This window comes from Palaemon carinicauda, chromosome 31 (assembly GCF_036898095.1).
Source record: "Palaemon carinicauda isolate YSFRI2023 chromosome 31, ASM3689809v2, whole genome shotgun sequence".
Classification (NCBI taxonomy): domain Eukaryota; kingdom Metazoa; phylum Arthropoda; class Malacostraca; order Decapoda; family Palaemonidae; genus Palaemon; species Palaemon carinicauda.
Window position 1 is genome coordinate 82,988,385 of NC_090755.1, and position 20,292 is coordinate 83,008,676.

At 40.2% G+C, this 20,292-nt stretch overlaps 1 protein-coding gene across 1 annotated transcript in view; it reads left to right on the forward strand.

Annotated features, from left to right (window-relative positions):
- Window positions 1-20,292, forward strand: part of LOC137624584 (regulator of chromosome condensation-like) — a 63,161-nt gene that overhangs the window by 28,824 nt on the left and 14,045 nt on the right. Inside the window, exons 3-7 of the mRNA XM_068355525.1 lie at window positions 8,901-9,088; window positions 14,288-14,467; window positions 15,020-15,245; window positions 17,545-17,697; window positions 17,967-18,060. Coding sequence (XP_068211626.1) covers window positions 8,901-9,088; window positions 14,288-14,467; window positions 15,020-15,245; window positions 17,545-17,697; window positions 17,967-18,060 — 841 coding nt within the window. The remainder of the gene's footprint in view (window positions 1-8,900; window positions 9,089-14,287; window positions 14,468-15,019; window positions 15,246-17,544; window positions 17,698-17,966; window positions 18,061-20,292) is intronic.

Genomic DNA, 20,292 nt, shown 5'->3' on the forward strand with positions numbered 1-20,292 from the left:
CTGGAGTTTTTTCACAACTAATTGGTGAAGTACTTTATTCTAGTTTTGAGCTTTCGCTATGCAGGTGTTTTATCTTCATCTTAAATCTTGAACTCGTTTTGGATAGATTTAATTATGGTGACAAAGAGAGTATGGACTTTCTTTCACTTTTAAATGGCCGACCCTTCCCTTAGACGGAAGTGTGTTGAGGCTTTTAGTAATTATCTTATCATGTTATAGATTTTCCTCTATATATTTTATATCTCTCCGCCTTTATTAGGCCTCTTTGATTAACTTTCCATTTATTATAAACATATAAAAATAATTTTAATGTTTTGTTTATATAGACCTTTCCTGAGAGTAGGCGGTCCTAACTTGGAAACCGAAGTTAATCAACGTAGAGCTCTTTATATCGTAATTAGCTTTTAAAGAGCTAAGGATTTAAAACTTTTTAAATGTAATATTTTATGAAAGAATTTCTTTGATAGTCTTCGTACTGTTTTCAAAGATGAACTAACGTTTAGTTTATTTATGCTACGCAGTTGTTGACGTTCAGGACGTTCAACATGCGCTCTATCGTTACGATAGAGAGAGAGTGTATCACGGTTTCACTTTGCAGTAAGAGTAAATCGATTCTGACGTTTTGTTCATTCTTTCTTAGCTTAAATGTTTTAAATTCTATTTTAAAGGAACTTTTTATTTGAAAAACCTTTCAGTTTTTTCCTTTAGTCAAATAACATGTTTTTTTGACGAAATATAATTGGGCTCTTCTCTTAGGTGCAAAATCAAGAGAGAAGAGAGAGAGAGAGATAGAGACGGAGGGAGAGAGAGGAGAGAAAACGTTCCGTTCAAGCAGGTAACGTTGTTCTAGAGTTACTCTCGTCCCTAGTCGCTGTACGGGGAGGAAGGATAAAACGTTTTTAGTTTTTTATTCTCGTCCCCAGGCTATGTGCGGTGAGAGATTGAAAACGTAGTTATATGAACTAGTGTTTAGTCTCTTTCCCAGCCACTGATTTTTTTTTATCTTAAAATATGTTTTCTGTTTTTTGCTGGTATTAATGAGCTTGCATTATACGACTGATTTCGCAATTACTACCTTTTAATGAAGGGTAGAATTGCGTGTTTCAGGTAGAAATAAGTGCAAAACAGAAAATCGAAGTGATAAAGTGATATGCGCAAAGTGTTACAGTGTTGCGTCCGAGGCGCAAAGTGTTACAGTGTTGCGTCCGAGGGTTCGTCTGTTCGTGCCTGTCGTTCACCTAGTCCGGGACCTCTTACATGCTCCCAAGCCCAGGGGAGAAGTAATGTCAAACGACTTATGGGTTCGAGAGGCCTTGACCAACGAACAGACGTTTTCCCTCTATGGTATCGGGTGTATCTTACCAAGATCTCCCCTACCATAAGACGAGAGAGACGTTGTTTCTCCTCGTCATCCGAAGGCTTTTCGCATAAGAAACCTGTCACAAGGTTTCGAAGCCCTTAAGCGAAAGTCAGTCCTTTCAGGACAGGTCCAGCGTCCTGGTTACAACCATTAGGACAGCTCTGACCCTATGCAGTCATCGGATAACTGCTCGCCGCCTAACAAAAGCGTAACACAGACTCCGAGAGTCTTTTTTTGTAGGCAAAGTGTTGCGGTCACAGACGTTACCCTCGTCTCTTACCACAACCATTTCCGTTGATCCTTAATGGGTTGTATGGCAAGACATGCAGTATATGCTTGCCTCCCTTATGGAAGACTATTCTGCCGATTAGTCCGTTGAGTCTAGCCGTTTATCTCATTGATATCCTGGCTTTCAGCCAACCTAACGTTCCTTTGTGCTTACTGTTGACGTTGGCGTAGCTTAGTCACGTCAGTCAGGTTGTTTAGAACCACACTCGATGCGGTCTCGTGTGGTTTTTCAGCCGCATTTGGACGTTAGGCCACTTGCTGAGGCTCCTGTTGACGTTCAAGACGTTCACTAACAATCGGAGTTGACTTGTTTTGACGCTGTGCGTCAACCTCCGCATTCTAGAGTTGTTTTGACTGCTCAGTCTAGGCAGTCAAAGCAGTCTCGAGTGGACGCTGTGCGTCCTCACGCACCTGTTGTGGTTGACAGTTCAGTTGTTGACAGTTCACAGACTGTCAAGCAGTTACATGACGTTGCGTTCTGGTCCGCTACTAATGCACCAGTGAGTGTGGACTCTGCTTGTAAAGCATTGCCACCACGGAAGGTCTCTCCCTTGCTTGAGACAAAGCTTTTATCGGACAAGGTTCCTGTAGATGAGGAAGTTGCTGTTCTCCCTCCTACTGATATTCCCTTGAGGACTCTGTCAGAGGGAGAGGAGCCTAAAGCTGCTTAGCCTCCTATGGACTTTAATTAAATCATGATGAATTTTTTTTAAGGATCTTTGTCCGGATCTTTTTGTAACTGCTGCTCCTCGTTCGCCTAAACGTCAGAGCTTACACTAGGCCTAGCTACTTCGAAGCCGTTGTTTTTAAGCTAGTGCTCTCTCGCTCTCCTAGAGAGCGTTACGTTGGCTAGGCGACTGGTTTTTCACCAGGAGGAGTTTGGGGGATACAGCCTTTGCTTTCCCTTCTTTTAAACTGGTTTATAGAGCGAGAGTCTGATATGACACGAGAGAAGTTCTCGGCTTGGGAGTTCATGCCTCTGCCCAGATAGACTTCTCAATTCTCGTAGACTCTCCCTGGCGCCTGGCCAGGAGACGCTCCAAGTTGTTTACAGGTCAACTTCACAGCTGTTTTCGAGCCTTTGAAGTTTTGCTGTACAATTATGTCACGCATAACAAGGCTATCAGGGATGGTAAACGGTACCGCCTCAGTCGCTAACCCCCGTCTGTTGCCACACCTGCTCCCGTAGACCCTAAATGGGCTTTGCTGCAAGACATGCAGTCCAAGCTTGCGTCCTTGATAGAGGACTTTAATGCGGAGAAGGTTGCTACCGAACCTTCTGGCCAACAACCTTCCAACCGGTCGGTTGTGCGCCCTGTTGACGCTGAGGTAACCTACTCGCGTCTGCCAGTTGAGGTGGTTCCTCCACCGATGCGACCCAGTGTGGGTTGCCAGCCGCACGTTGACGTTAAGCGACGCTCTGAGGTGGTTGTTGACGTTCAGGACGTTCAACAACCAGCAGAGGTGACTTGTTTTGACGCAGTGCGTCAACCTCAGCAACCCGGTAGGGTGTTGACTGCACAACCCAGACGGTCTAGACAGTCTCGGGTTGACGCTGTGCTTCCTCGCGCACCCATGGTTGTTGACAGTTCACAGACTGTGCAGCAGTTCCATGATATTGCGTCCGGCTCCGTCACGCATGCACCAGTGCGACCGGACTCAGCGAGCCAGACGTTGCCCACTCCGTTGCCGTTTCCTCATCAGTTTTCGGATGAGGAACCCTCTGATGAGGACGTTGCTGAACAACAAGACGATCAGCCCCCAGAATAGATCAAGCCCTGCTATCCATCCAGAAGATGCTGAAGAAGGAACGCTGCTCAGTCAGGCTGTGGATGAGTCTGGTAGGGACGCTGTCATCCGTGGAACAATTTGTGTCACTAGGAAGACTACACCTCCGTCCTCTTCAATACCATCTAGCTTTTCACTGGAAAAAGGACAAGACGCTAGAAGCGGTCTCGATCCCGGTTTCCGAAAAGATAAAGTCTTGTCTGACTTGGTGGAAGGACAATATCAACCTAAGAGAGGGTCTTCCGCTGGCTGTTCAGACTCCCAACCACGTTCTCTTCTCGGACGCATCGGACGTGGGCTGGGGCGCGACACTAGACGGTCGGGAATGCTCAGGACTGTGGAACTCGAGTCAGAGGAGCATGCATATCAACTGCAAGGAGCTGTTGGCAGTACATCTGGCCTTGAAAAGCTTCAAGTCTCTCCTTCGAGGCAAAGTGGTGGAAGTTAACTCGGACATCACCACGGCCTTGGCGTACATCTCCAAACAAGGAGGTACCCACTCACTAACGTTGTACGAGATCACAAGGGACCTGCTCATCTGGTCAAAAGGTCAAGACATCTCCCTAGTAACGAGGTTCATCCAAGGCGACTTGAACGTCATAGCAGATTGTCTCAGTCGGAAAGGGCAAGTAATTCCAACCGAATGGACCCTCCACAAGGATGTGTGCAAGAGACTTTGGGCCACTTGGGGTAAAACCATCCATAGATCTCTTTGCAACCTCGCTGACCAAGAGGCTTCCAATCTATTGCTCTCCAGTCCCGGACCCAGCAGCAATACATATAGATGCTTTCCTCCTAGATTGGTCACATCTGGATCTCTACGCATTCCCACCGTTCAAGATTGTCAACAAGGTACTGCAGAAGTTCGCCTCTCACGAAGGGACAAGGTTGACGTTAGTTGCTTCCCTCTGGCCCGCGAGAGAATGGTTCACCGAGATACTTCGATGGTTAGTAGACGTTCCCAGTAGTCTTCCTCTAAGGGTAGACCTTCTACGTCAGCCACACGTAAAGAAGGTACTCCAAAGCCTCCACGCTCTTTGTCTGACTGCCTTCAGACTATTGAAAGACTCTCGAGAGCTAGAGGCTTTTCGAAGGAAGCAGCCATTGCGATTGCTAGAGCAAGGAGAGCTTCTTCCATTAGAGTCTACCAATCGAAGTGGGAAGTCTTCCGAGACTGGTGCAAGTCAGTTTCTGTATCCTCGACCAGTACCTCTGTAGCTCAAATAGCTGTTTTTCTCTTATACCTGAGAAAAGGACGATCCCTTTCAGCTCCCACTATCAAGGGCTACAGAAGCATGTTGGCATCGGTCTTCCGGCATAGAGGCTTAGATCTTTCCAAACATAAAGATCTGCAAGACCTCCTTAAGTCTTTTGAGACCGCCAAGGAGCGTCGTTTGGCTACCCCTGGATGGAATTTAGACATGGTACTAAGATTCTTCATATCAGACAGGTTGGAGCCGTTACAATCAGCCTCCCTGAAAGATCTCACTCTTAAGACTCTTTTCCTGGTATGCTTAGCCTCGGCTAAAAGAGTCAGTGAGATTCATGCCTTCAGCAAGAACATAGGATTTTCGTCAGAAAAAGCCACTTGTTCGCTACAACTTGGTTTTCTAGCCAAAAATGAGCTGCCTTCTCGGCCTTGGCCTAAATCTTTCGATATCCCCAGCTTATCGGAGATCGTAGGCAATGAACTAGAAAGAGTCTTATGCCCTGTTAGAGCTCTTAAGTTCTATTTAAAGCATACTAAACCTTTACAAGGCCAATCTGAAGCTTTATGGTGTTCAGTTAAGAAACCATCCTTGCCTTTGTCAAAGAATGCTTGGTCAGACTTTATCAGATTGTTAATACGAGAAGCTCATTCACATCTGAGTGAGGAAGACCGAACTTTGCTTAAGGTGAAGACGCACGAAGTTAGAGCTGTAACAACTTCCGTGGCCTTTAAGCAAAATATATCTCTGCAAAGTATAATGGACGCAACCTATTGGAGAAGCAAGTCAGTGTTCGCGTCATTTTACTTGAAAGATGTCCAGTCTCTTTACAAGAACTGCTACACACTGGGACCATTCGTAGCAGCGAGTGCAGTAGTGGGTGAGGGCTCAACCACTACAATTCCCTAATTCCATACCCTTTTAATCTTTCTCTTGAAATGTTTTTATTGTTGTTTTTTGGGTTGTCCGGAAGGCTAAGAAGCCTTTCGCATCCTGGTTGATTTGGCGGGTGGTCAAAGTCATTTCTTGAGAGCGCCTAGATTAGGGGTTTTGATGAGGTCCTGTTGTATGGGTTGCAACCCTTGATACTTCAGATCCTAGGGGTCGATCAGCATCCTAAGAGGATCGCGAGGCTCCGTAAGGAAGACGTACTTAAAAAGGCAGAGTAATTGTTCAAGTCGACTTCCTTACCAGGTACCTATTTATTTTGTTTTTGTTATTTTGATAACTTCTAAAATGAAATAAAAACTCTTAGCTCATAATAATGTAAACATATATTGCTGGTCTCTACCCACCCCCCTGGGTGTGAATCAGCTATTATAATCACCGGCTAAGTTAAATATTGAAAAATGTTTTTTTGATAATAAAATAAATTTTTGAATATACTTACCCGGTGATTATAAATTAAAGGACCCTCCCTTCCTCCCCAATAGAGACGCAGTGGGACGAGGAGAAAATTGAGTCTTTGTTTACATTAAGTACTGGGTATCTGGACGACAGATGGCGCTGTTGGGCACACCCGCAACCTGTGTAGCGATCGCTGGCGAGTTTTTACCGTAGAGTTCTCTGTCGGGCAACAGAGTTGCAGCTATTATAATCACCGGGTAAGTATATTAAAAAATTTATTTTATTATCAAAATAACATATTTTTATATTTTTTATCAATTCTCAAACAGAGCATTTTTTTTCTCTGTTATTTCCTCCAATGCATAGTTTTCATAATAGAAAAATATTTGACAGGTTATGTTAAGCAGGATTTTTTTTTACGAAAGTTGATATTTAGAAATGGACTTGGGCAGTTTAATAGAAGTTATACTGTCAAAGAAAGTTTTTAGTGTTCTTTTCCTCAGAAATATATAAAGCCAGTGTAGCTATATATGTTTTTATAATTTTCCTATACATTCCATATTGTTTTGGGCAGACATAAATAATGTTTTAAAACTTGATTTGAATCCTCTTAATAAAAATCAGCCGATCCTGGTGCTAACAAAAAAAAAAAAAAAAAAAAAAACGCTCTAAAATAGCCCGTACGCAATCAGGAATACATGCTAGAATCCCAAAGTCTTTGTTGATTGGCTGATGAAAGGAGGAGGATTGGCTAATATCAAGTAGGGGAGGAGCTTTTTTCGTGAAATATCCTAGGTGTGATATATGACCATGTACAGTATGCTTGTAGGATATACAAGTGATTTTAACTTTCATATGTTTTTATACATATTTATAAATTAGAGGGGCACTAAGTAGAGCACAGACCTTCTCCGTGGCAGCTTATTTCTCGACCTTTTGCTTGACTTTGACCTTTGCCCTTAACATGTATTAATTGGCGTGGATTTTCAAACAAATATGAACCAAGTTTCAAGTCTTTGTGACAACAGTGTTCAAACTTATGGCTAATTACGTGAATTGGACATTTTGCTTGACCTTGACCTTCCAAAATTTAATCATTTCCAGGTTTTTACATAACAGTTAATCCCTGCAAGTTTCATTACTCTACAATTAAAATTGTGGCCGGGATGCTGTTCACAAACAAAAACACACGCACAAATAGGGGCGAAAACATAACCTTCCAACTTCATTGGCGGAGGTAAAGACATATCCTTTACGTCATGTTGTCTATATTTGGCATATTTTAAAGTTCAGCAGACGTCATTATATTGAAGGGTTATAGGTTTGTATCAAATGTAGGAGCAAGTTAGAAATTTTTTATGTTTGTATTTTTTTAATCATATAAACCTGAGACTTCTAAGTTACATTGTCTGCCTCAACCACCCCGCAAGTCCTAGATGATAAGTCAAAGTGAAGGTAGCATTACCTCTTGGGTGGGCAAAGCCTTCCCACCACCCAGCTGTGTTTGCCTTGTTAAAAGGTTTAAGAGCCTTTCCAGCTTTGCTGAAGTCATACATACATACATATACCAAGGCACTTCCCCCAATTTTGGGGGGTAGCCGACATCAACAAATGAAACAAAACGAAAAAGGGGACCTCTACTCTCTACGTTCCTCCAGCCTAACAAGGGACTCAACCGAGTTCAGCTGGTACTGCTAGGGTGCCACAGCCCACCCTCCCACATTATCCACCACAGATGAAGCTTCATAATGCTGAATCCCCTACTGCTGCTACCTCCGCGGTCATCTAAGGCATCGGAGGCAGCAGCAGGGCCTACCGGAACTGCGTCACAATCGCTCGCCATTCATACTCTTATTAAAAGGTCTTAGGTTTATATGGTTGAGAGTATGAATTGATATAAAAATTTGATATTTGAATGTGTCTGATGTCCAATTAAAAGACTTTTTCATCATTCCTGCTGCATCTTTTTACAAAATATAACATTATTGTGTTATAACTGAAAGGAAGAATCAAAATGCTACTATATCCAAATGTGATGCTGAACTTTATATTACCACTTATTGCAAGATGATATTGGGCCAGTGTGTCATTAGTGAATGAGGCATATAAACATATTACTAATGTAAATTATTACATAAAAACGTGTGGTTCTTGTTCTATAGTACATTACCGTACAATTTACATGAAAGTCTTTGCTATCTTTATTATGAATACAGTATCACGAGAAATTAATTAAAATTCCTATTGGATTTGACTAATTATTCATGTGCTGGTTCTTTGTCTCTAAGGTGTAAAAAAATGTGCAATACTTATCAAGGAAATGTAACCAATGGATTTTAGGTTTTGCCGAGTCTTTGAGTGCATCTATTTGCAGCATACAAACTAGGCCTCTTTCAAAGCAATAAAATGTGAGCTACTGTGTTTTGGTAGGTCACACAGCAGCTGTCTTGTGAGTGAGCTTTTTGGTAGGTCACAGCAGCAGTCATGTGCGTGAGCTTTTTGCCCTACACTTGCTGTACAGGTTGGTTTCACTAATCCAAGAATTGGGTGTTGCCCCTCATTTAACTTCCTTGGTTTCATCCTGGATATGATCTGTTTTATGAATTCATATTCTGTAATTTTTTTCCATTTTCTTTGCCTTTTTTTATATTTTTGAAAATTGATGTCCAGGAAATATAAAGCAATTCAGGTTCAAGTTATATTTTATGCAGTGAAGTTTATCGGTAAAATCCTTATTGGCAGTTTGTGTGATTCTTAAACTGAAGGTGTGTTATGGACATTGTAGGATCATTTATGTAAAAGATTATGTACCTTACCTATCACCCTATGTGTGTTTTCAAAATATTATGTAGTTTATAAAACTGTAAATTGTAATACTTTTTTTTTCTTTCAATTTTTTTTTTTAACAGTAACTCTAGAAGCTCCTAAAGTTGATAATGGTGTGGTCTTAACTGTCGGTATGGGTGATGTTGGCCAGCTCGGCCTTGGAGAAAATATTGAAGAAAGAACACGACCTGCACTTGTGCCAGACCTTGAAAATATTGTGGCCATTGCAGCAGGAGGACTTCACACTATGTGTTTGGATAAGTCAGGAAAGGTACGTTAATTTCTTGATTTGTTTTAATTGTCAAATATGGTTGCTGTTTAATGGAAAAAAGGGATGCCCTGACAGATATGTGAAGAACTTATGTTTGTTCCTACATGAATACAAAGCATCGTTCTTTAATATAACTTCAGTGAAGCTGAAACGCCTGTTTAAACTTTTGAAAAGGTAAGCTCTCAGGTGAAGCAGACCCCACTTTAACTACAACTGATGAACAGCACTGATGTTTTTCTTGGTTTAATGTAAGAAGTCAAGGATATGCAGTGTTGCCTGAAAATTTATGACAGTTTTCTGTGTCACTGTTTGGTATCTAACATACTACTTCCTGCTGGGCAGCATGTCTGTTGCTGTTCTTTCTCTTGTATGTTTGGCTTTGCAACGACAATAATGGGTACTAGGAGTTGGTTTTCCTTAGACTTTCCTCATTCTGCTGCCGACCAAATGTGAAGGGGAGGGCACTGCGCTTCTTTTCTTCAGTGTCTTTCTACTCTGGAAAGGAGCTAAGGATGCATCTCCTGGTTGTGCTTCTTTCCTAGTTACAGTGTCTTCGTCCACCTGCACGCCTGCCTTAGTAGATGAAACTTCAAGTTCAACCTTCTCCCCTACCTCTGCCTTCGTTGGTTTCTTCGCTGAAACTTTTACGACATGAAGATGTTGAAGGAGTCGAGAAAGTCAGTTTTATAGGCATTGTGTATGGCCGATTTATACGGTTTTTCTTTCCACAGGAGAAACGGTGCACTTAACGCTCCTATGGAACTGAGCACACTGGCTGCTGGTTGGGGCGAAAAGGGCTAACCTTTTTCATCATTTTGGATGATCATGATTCGTTATCTGGCCTCCAGGAGACGACAGCTGCATGAAGAGATTTGACAGAATTGAAGGAGAGTCGTAAGATTGTTCCTGAGTGACCATGAACTCGATCATCCACACAAACAATTGTCTACAAGTCTGTCTTCCACATGCACTATGATTTTTGCATACGAACTTCACAAAAAAGATTATCCACGCAAATGAGCGCTATGAACACAATCGTTCATGCTCACTAGCTATATTAACACGAGCTCTATGAACACAATCTTTCATGCATACTAGCTTTACGAACACAATTGTTATTGTGTCTACTGGTCAAAGGCTAAGATCATCAGTCTGCGATTAGTCACAAGTATTCTAAAGTTTTGGCACTCACCACGGATGTTGGTATGAGTTATCACATTGAGCAGCTTGTCACCTTCAGCAGGAACTGAGCTTCCATGTTCCAGTGTGGTTACTTTGATCTTTGATATCATGTTACTGAATTGATAATGAACTCTTGGAACACAGTAGAGTTCTGGTGTAACCATGAGTAACCCGTCTAACTTTGGCATTGTTCAAGAGGCCAACAATTTCAGAATAATTTTCATTAACTTGTTCAGATGCTTCTATGCAGGGTTAACTCTGATGGGTACAAGGGGAGTGTCATTGTTTGTGACTGCAGTGTTGCCTGATTGCAGCTCTTCCTAGGTTGCAGAGTGATTAGTCCTCAGATCATGTATGTCTGTGATGTATCTGGGTCAGAGACGCTTGTTTGGTCCTGTGAAAGGGGAGGAAGAGCATACTCAGCCGTTCTCTGGCTCGGAGATGAAGCTCCAGGTCAGCATTCTGGGTTGCAGCTACAAAGAACCGCATTGTTTCCACTTGATGTAGCTAGTTCGTGATTGTCTTAAACATTGCATTCTCGAATCTGTTTCTCCCAACATTCTTGGAAAACTGTTATGACATCAGCTTTGGTCAAGACCTCAAATAGGGTGGTGGTTGCTCATTTCACAGACTGCTTTTGTGTCCTTGCTCCCCTCCAACTAGGTAGCTTCAACTCCCTCTATTGCCTTTGGTACCGCAGTTCTCCATAGAGAAATCAAGAGTGCAGAGGGCAACCATGACAACATGTAGCTCTCCTAGTCGTGGGACAACTGAGTGTTTCAGGTCATGTCTGGCATCGGGTAGTTGGACCACCTTGTTATTAAGTGCCATTTCAAATGAAATGACATCGGGGTGATTTTCACCAACAGCCAGCTTTCTCAGTTGACTTGCTTGTGTGATGACAGTCAGCAGGGTTGACCACTTGTGTGCCACCTCTAGAAGAATTGGTAGGGGTCCTACTTGAGTCAGTGGCTTGCTTTCAGACAATAAGGAATATCTTCCCCAGCCTGGAATATTGCTCAATACTTCCCCTGCTTACATTCGGATAAAGCAGTAGTAACAATCCATCCTAGTTGAGATATTGGTAGGATCCGGAGATTCCTCTGCTGGTTACAAAGTTATTTGTTCTCTTGGCAAGCTGTGGTTTTGGGTTGTCATAGCACAGCATATGTACATGGTATAGAGTGATAGATAGACTCTGTGCATTGTTTATCCTCAAAGATGTTGCAACTAGTTTTCCAGGAATCTCTGCCTTCTGATATATTGAAGTAATTCCATGGATGGTTCCTTTCCCATCAGCAGCGTCCTCTGAAAAGTCTTGGTGTTTTCTGTCGTGGGGAACACAAAGGCACCCTTCTTCAAGAGTGGTGGTGCATAGACATATTTGGAACTCTGTTGTTTTATAAAGCAATACTGGCCAGAGCGGATTCAATTTATAGGGTACGGCCATATGGCCCACAGTAATCTTGCATCTTGTTTTAGGTGTTTTGATAAACTTTCAGACACAGTCCAAGGACTTGTATACAGGGGATTCATGAATGTTACCGATTCTCGTCCTAGCTTATAGTTGACCTGGTGATTGGATTTTAATCCATACATGATGTTCTAGCTTACTGTGAGTGCTGCTCCATCAAACTTCTTTGCTTTGAATTTCCATGCTGTCAGCAAGTCCTATCATGATTCAGAAAATTGTGGTATACAGTTCTGGAATGTCGTGGATGTTACTGGTGACCTCTATGGTGTTTATATCCTTGTGTGTCTTGTTAAAGTTTGCTGTGCTTTATTTTATCTCCTGTGCAGTTTTTTAGATTGTCTGTGTGATATCCTTTCCATCACCATGACTGCTATCACAGAATTAATCATGTTTCTCCTGCATGCCTAATGGGAATAGAGAACAGCCGACTTCCTTCGATTTTTTGGAGACTACTTAAGGTTTAGCATGGCAATGATCTTTTATTTCAGCCATTCTCTATTGAATGTATACGCATGATTTTCTCAGCCTTCTGCGTCAAGCATATTAACGTAATATTTGCCATAGGGTGGTATGCTTGGTTCCGTGTTTGGACATTAATGAAGAGAATCGGTTTAAGCAGATTTGCACGCTGTAGCAAGGGTTCTATGCAGCCTGTTCAGGTTCCACTGGTGCTGGCTTTTTGCTGTCCTTTGAAAAGGTGATTTGGCCAACTGGTTCTGTCTTGCTGAACTGCAGTTAAATGCATCCTCTGGTGCAATGCATATAATCAGTCATGTTTCAGTGTGTCATTATTGGATCTTTCAACAGGTTCTTTAAGAGATTTCTCAGCTTTGACTGTCCTCGCCTGATACAAGACCTCTTTAATGCCGTTGAAAAGCCAGATGTTGATAGACTTAATTCTTATTCGTATTCGTCCATATCGGTGATTCCTCTTTTGTCCCCATTTCTTAATAGTGTGGCATCCAGTAGCTAATGCATGTGCATGACTGTCTCGGGTACACTGGGCTTGGTCTATGTTAGTTTCATTTGCATAGCAACTAAAATGATAGACTGCCTGTTCTTTGTAAAGCTTTGCAGTCGTTAGATCTCACCATAGTTGCCATCATGCACACTGGGGCTCTCTTCTACTATGTCCAGCCCATGCTGTTAGGAATCTATCCAGGTATGTTACACCAACTTTCTTGTCAGGCTGGGAGGAATGTACAGAGGAAAGGTCCCCTTTTTTTCATTTGTTTGATGTCAGCTACCCCCCCCCAAAATTGGGGGAAGTGCCTTGGTATATGTATGATGTAAAGTCGTCTAATATTTGATGTTAGATTTCTGCTGTCCTTTATAGCTATGGTAGTAGGTTGGCCAGGGCACCAGCCACCTGTTGAGATACTACCGCTAGAGAGTTATGGCGTCCTTTGACTGGCCAGAGAGTACTACATTGGATCCTTCTTTCTGGTTACGGTTCATTTCCCCTTTTGCCTACACATACACCGAATAGTCTGGCCTATTCTTTACAGATTCTCCTCTGTCCTCATACACCTGACAACAATGAGATTACCAAACAATTCTTATTCACCCAAGGGGTTAACTACTGCACTGTAATTGTTCTGTAGCTACTCTCCTCTTGGTAAGGGTAGAAGAGACTTCAGCTTTGGTAAGCAGGTCTTTTAGGAGAAGGACACTCCAAAATCAAACCATTGTTCTCTAGTCTTGGGTAGTGCCATAGCCTCTGTACCATGGTCTTCCACTGTCGTGGGTTAGAGTTTTCTTGCTTGAGGGTACACTCGGGCACACTGTTCTATCTAATTTCTCTTCCTCTTGTGTTGATAAAGTTTTTACAGTTTATATATGAAATAATGATTTCAATGTTATTACTCTTTAATTATTTTATTTTTCCTTCTTTCCTTTCCTCCCTGGGCTATTTTCCCTGTTGTGGCCCCTGGGCTTACAGCATCCTGCTTTTCCAACTAAGGTTATAGCTTAGCAAGTAATAATAATAATAATAATAATAATAATAATAATAATAATAATAATGGATAATGTTCACATCTCCATCTGCATCAAGTACTCAAATTGATCTGGTCTGTTATGAATATGGAATATGTTTGATAGGCTGGTGATTGAATTTGAGATTTCTGTATTGTAACTACAAGGAATACATTGATTTATATTTAGGAATATTTATAGCAATGTTGAATGCAGGTTTTGAAGCAGTGTCCTTAGGTACATATTGTTCACTAAATGGAATACTTTAGTGGGCATGTGTGAATATTATATAGAATTGCAAGTTGGTAGCACACCTACTAGACTGAGGATTTTTCTTAAAAAATAATTCATGTTGTTAACATTGGAAGGCACGTATCCTTCCGCCTGAGGTTAGCCTTCACAGAAAACGGAAGTAGGGTAAACTACACAAAACTCTGGTCGGATGAGAGGAGATTTCCAGGTACTCCTAAGAAAGTAGTTCGAGGTAAGTATGTTAGGAAAAATACAAATTACTTAAAATTTGTGATATTTTGATTTTTTGAAATTTATTTGATCTAATTTTCCAGGTATACTCGTGGGGTTGTAATGATGAGGGATCTTTGGGACGAAAAACTGCAACGGAGGAAGAAAATTTTGTTACTGGTGCTGTAGAGATTGATGGTACTGTTGTTCAAATTACAGCTGGAGATTGTTGCTCTGCTGCTTTAACAAGTGATGGCCGCATGTTTGCATGGGGGTCCTTTAGGGTACGTAATTGTGTCTGTTTTTTCAGTCATTGCTATTATTTTTAGAAACAAGATGGATTGTATTTTAAAAGATTCAAGTTACGATGAAATCCATGTGGGCTGGCTCCTGAGTTATTAGGCACATTTTATTTCACAACTTTCAATCGATATATGTTATAGAACTTTTTTCCCTATTGATGGTATCTATCAGCAGTTATTGTTAGAAGGGATTATTGGATTGCACACACATAAAATGGGAGCCATGTCACTGAATCTATTATGGGCCACATTGTTTGCTGTTAAGTGTAGTAAAATAAAATTCCACTGGTTCCCCTTTGTGTGGTGTATACCTGAAAATGGCTTTAATAAGTATTAGTCTTGCCATTTGTTTTTATTAATAAGTGTTAGTCTTGCCATTTTTTTTTATTAATAAGTGTTAGTCTTGCCATTTGTTTTTATTAATAAGTGTTGGTCTTGCCATTTGTTTTTATTAATAAGTATTAGTCTTGCCATTTGTTTTTATTAATAAGTATTAGTCTTGCCATTTGTTTTTATGTCTTGTTTTATTTTCAGGATAATAGTGGCCCTTTAGGATTCATAGAAGAAGGTAATTTGCAAAAGACTCCAAGACAACTTTTGGATGACATTTCCGTCACAAAAATTGCATCGGGAAATAATCACTTAGCAATGCTCACTTACAATGGACAGATTTACACGTGTGGGTGCGGAGAATCTGGGCAGCTGGGCAGGATTGCAGAAGTTTTTGCACATCGTAATTCCAGAAATAGGAAAGGAGTAGGTAAGTTGTCCTATTATAAATTAGCAATTCAGAACAAGGTATCCCTTTTACCCCCAGGCTATTTGGAAATTTCCAACCCTTAACCCCCAGGGGTTATTTTTTTTTTCAAGCACATTTTGCAGTATATTTTTTTTGAATTGCTCTAACAGCCTTAATTTTCGTCATAGAAATGCCTGAAGATTCTCAAAAAATTATCAAAAATATTAAAAGAAAAATTTAAATAGCAGTTTTTTGCAAGGACGTACCGGTACGTCCATGGGGGTAAAGGGATGAGTTTTGTGAAACGTACCAGTACGTCCTTTTGGGGGTAAAAGGGTTAATATAGTTCTCAAAAGTATCATTAAAAAAAAATGACCTGTGTAATCTAACACGTGTTGCCTGAGGTGAGAAAGAATGTGGCAGGGCTTATTGTTTGGTAGTGGATGCCATATATGACCCTAGATAGTGTTATACTTCTGTTTTCTAATGTAATATTAATTACTGTCATGTTATCTAGAATATTTAGTGCGGTTGTGATATGATATGTGACACATTCATTAGCTGTGGTTTTACCAATATTAAACCCATTTATGTTGTCATAATGGTTTATATTGCTTGAAAAATAGTATGATTATTACGGAAGTTTTCATATATACACTGTATACGTGTCAATGATCGATCGATGTCTGGAATCATATGGAGGTTATCAATACCGACTACAAAGGTAACCCTGCATACCAACCCTATTGAAACAATAGGTGATGAGGCAGCAGGGGTCATTCTCTTTAGCTATTTTGCGTACCACTCATTATTGTTACTTTTTGGAGCTGTAGGACATAACTTTAGAGGCACCATTATTTTTTTAACGTTTTTTTTTAAAAATCTCACGTCAGCTGAGGAAATATTAATATTCTATGAGGTAGAAATATATGGAATAAAATTGTTTATAAGGCTGTAATGTATTAACATAGATGAGGGTATTAATGCCATGATTGTTATCTTTTTTGTTTCATCTTTTTTGGTCTAGTCTCCTTTGTTATTGGTAACATCCTGTTGACAAAAATGATTTAAATTTTTTTTTATTCCTTAAAAAGAAAGGAAAAGAGTAACAAATATTCCAAACCTTCATTGATAGTAGTTCTCTGGAGGGGACAACCTTGACCCCTTGGTTTAAGGTATAGCAAACATTTCAAAAAATTATTTTGTTGGTACCAAATACTACCCAGCCATTTGAGGTGGTCACGCGCACTCACCTGTTTGCTGATGAAGGCAACACGTATCCCAATCCTAGTTAAGTTTTATCTTCCTTTTTGATGTATATATCCCAAATTTATGAAAGTGTGAGTTTTCTCCATTTGCAAAGTTGTGAGACTTTTTAAAGAAAATCTTTGATACTCACAATAAGAATGGTATTGTGACGGAGCCGAGAGAAGGTTGTGAACTCAAAGGCAGTGTGAAAGCAACTTAGTTAGTTTATTAAAGAACACACTCCTTTATATACAAAATCTCAAAGCAACAAGAATTTTCATGTTCAAATATTGACACTGTTACAGAGGAAAAAAGCAGACATGATTTTTCAGGTTCTTTTTAGTGCGAGGGAAGAGCGAAGATACAAGCACAAAATGAACTATGTACGATCGTGTGACACACGGTTGATACAGTATGTACGGTAGATGTGGAGGATAGATGTGATGAGTGTAGGGATAGTGTACTCTAATCATGTCAAAGGACATAATAAGGGTAGAAAGAGAGTAAAAAATATTTTTTCTCTTGCAGAGAGATCTAGAGGGTGGGGCCCCTAGTTTAGCTTTGGATGTGAGCAGTAACCTGTAGCAATTTTTACAAATTTCAGAGATAACTAAATGATTAAAGGGATATAACTTCCATGGTTCTGGAATCGGGAAGACCAGTAAAGTTTTTGAGAACTTTATGTATAATTCTAGCTTATGAGGTATAAAGTTACCACATGAAAAGGAAGTTTTTGTATTAATAAATTCTTTGGTGAACTCAATTGAATTGTTTATGTAAGAGGGAAAGTTGGACAAGACCAGTTCAAAGTAGTATATGTAAAGACATCTAAGGGAGTGGATGAAAAAGTAATAGGCAGAAAGCAGTGTAGATTTTGGGCTCTGGATACTGAAAGGAATCTGTATCGTGGTGTAAGGTAAGGCAATACATCCTTATAGGGACAAGGATTGTAAAGGTTAATAACTTGCTTCTAGTAACAAGCCTCCAATTCTCTACAAAGTTTGCTGTACATATTTATCTTGATAATCTCATTTCTGAGAATGATGCTAAATACGGTCTTTTTCTTTTTCAGCCACTCTATTGAAACCCCAGCCTATTAAAGTGTACAGTCACCGTAAACTTGTAGTGTTTGATGATGTTTGGGCTGGAGGGCTTGCAACTTTCGCCAGAGCAAAGGATACCGGTGATATTTATGCCTTTGGTCTCAACAATTATAATCAGCTTGGTAAGAGACTATCTATATCATGTTTGGCTAACTATCCTTATTTTGTTGTATAAATTATAGTGCAGTATATAATTTTTGAGCCATTATTAATTTTTCACAAATAGTATAACTTGTACATTAGTCGGACTGTACTTGAAATATAAGCAGCTAGGGATTAGCTTGCTTTATTTTTTTTCATAGCTGATGAGTATATTTCTTTTTTTCTACAGTTCAAAGTAATACCTTGCTATAAAGTAAATTAATTGAAATTGTAATGTTTTCCATTCAAGGTGATGAAGATACTAACATGAGATTCCAGCCTACACTTTTAAAGAACTTCAGGGGTAAATCATGGTGTCAGATATCTGGTGGACAACATCATAGGTAATTTTTCAAGATTTATGTTAATGTTTTTGCGATTTGTTTCTATATATACACTATATATTTCTTGGTTTTTTGTTAATGTTTAGATTGTGTTGTATACTAGTACATTACTTTGATTTTTTTCATTCTTGGATGATGGAAATAGTGTTTTTTATCCCAACATATTAGATATATAAATTTTGTCTATAATTGTAGGTTCAAACATCTTAGACAGTCTTTAGTTTAATAGACAGAAGAAAAGTGGTAATTCGATCGTGTAATTACCACTTAGAATCACAAGTATGCGTTACTCACTCGCCTCATGTTCACAGCATTTCAGAATTGCTTTTTTTCAATATTAATCTTACCCGATAATCATGTAGCTGTCAACTCTGTTGCCCGACAGAAATCTACGGTCGGGATACGCCAGCGATCGCTATACAGGTGGGGGTGTACACAACAGCGCCATCTGTGGTCAGGTACTCCAGTACTTCTTGTCAACACCACCTCAATTTTTCCTCTGTCGTGCCGCCGGCTAGACCTACATGGATACGCTGTTGATTCTGGAGTTATTGTTCACGATTTGGTGATGTATTTACTCTAGAGTTTAGCCTTCGCTATTCAGGAAGCTTTATCATTAGCTTAGCAAGTTTTTGGAATTAATTTGATTTAATTTTTTATTTAATTTTGGTGACGAAGAGAGTATGAACTCTCTTTCACTTTTAATGGCCGACCCTTCCCTTAGACGGAAGTGTTGGTGTCGAAGAGAGTATAGACTCTCTTTCTTAATTTTGCTTAACAAAGTTATAGATTTATTTTATATCTCTCCGCCTTTTATAGGCCTCTTCGATTAACTTCCTTTTATTATAAACTTATTAAAATTAATTTTTATGTTTGTTTATATTCGACCTTTCCTAATAGTAGGCGGTCTTTTCTTGGAACCGAAGTTAATTAACATTGAGCCCGTCATTTCGTTTTTACCTGTTAACATATTATGCTATTTTAATGTTTTTGAAAGAATTTCTTTGATAGTCTCGTACTGTTTTCAAAGTTGAACTAACGTTTTGTTTTGTCTCTGCAGTTGTTGACGTTCAGAACGTTCAACTTGCGCTCTATCGTTACGATAGAGAGAGAGTATTCACGGTTTCACGTTGCAGTAAGAGTAAACCGATTCTAGCGTTTTGTTCATTCTTTCTTAGCTTAAATGGTTTTAATTCTAATAAAGGAACTTTTTATTTGGGAAATCTTTCAGTTTTTTTCCTTTAACAATAATATGTTTTAACGATATATATAATTGGGCTCATCTCTCAGGTTCTAAGTCAAGAGAGAGAGAGAGAGAGATAGAGGCGGAGGGAGAGAGAGGAGGATAAACGTTTCGTTCAAGCGGGTAACGTTGTTATCGTTTTTGCTCTTCTCCCTAGTCTCTTTAGGGGAAGAAGGTAAACGTTTCTAGAGTTTTATTCTTGTTCCCAGGCTTTATGCGGTGAGAGATTTTAAACGTAGTTTATTTGATCTAGTGTTTAGTCTTTTCCAGCCACTGAATTATTTATCTTTCATTATGTTTTTCTGTTACATTGTAATACTGTTTTCGCAATTACTAACTTTTAATGAAGGATAGAATTGCGTGTTTCAGGTACAAACCACTTAAAGTTTCGAGTTCAGTGAAATAAGTGCAAACAGAAAATCAAAAGTGATAAAGTGATAAGCGCAAAGTGTTACAGTGTTGCGTTCGAGGGTTCGTCTGTTCGTGCCAGTTGTTCGCCTAGTCTGGGACCTCTTACAAGCTCCCAAGCCCAGGGGAGAAGTAACGTCGAAGGACTTATGGGTTCATCAGGCCTTGATCGACGAATAGACGTTTCCCTCCGTGGTTTCGGGTGTAACCAACTCACGTAGCCGACGTGATCACCCCACCCACACAAAGACGAGAGAGCCCATTTATTCCTCGTCTGCGGAAGAGGTTTCTCGCAGAAACCATGGACCAAATCTTGCAGCTTTTAAGTGCAAGTCGGTCCCTTCCGCGCAAGTCCAACTCCTAGGTGTAGCCATTAGCACTGGGTCAGTTCGGACTTGCTGCAGTACGACAACTGCACACCTCCCAGAGAGGCAAGGTGGTACCGCAACAGGCAGTAACTCCGTCTGTTGCCGCACCAGCTGTTTTAGACCCTCAGTCTCAACGGACAGTAGCTCCGTTTATTGTTGTCTTTCATAGACCCTAGTGGTCCATGCTGCAGACTATACAGTCTCAGCTTGCTC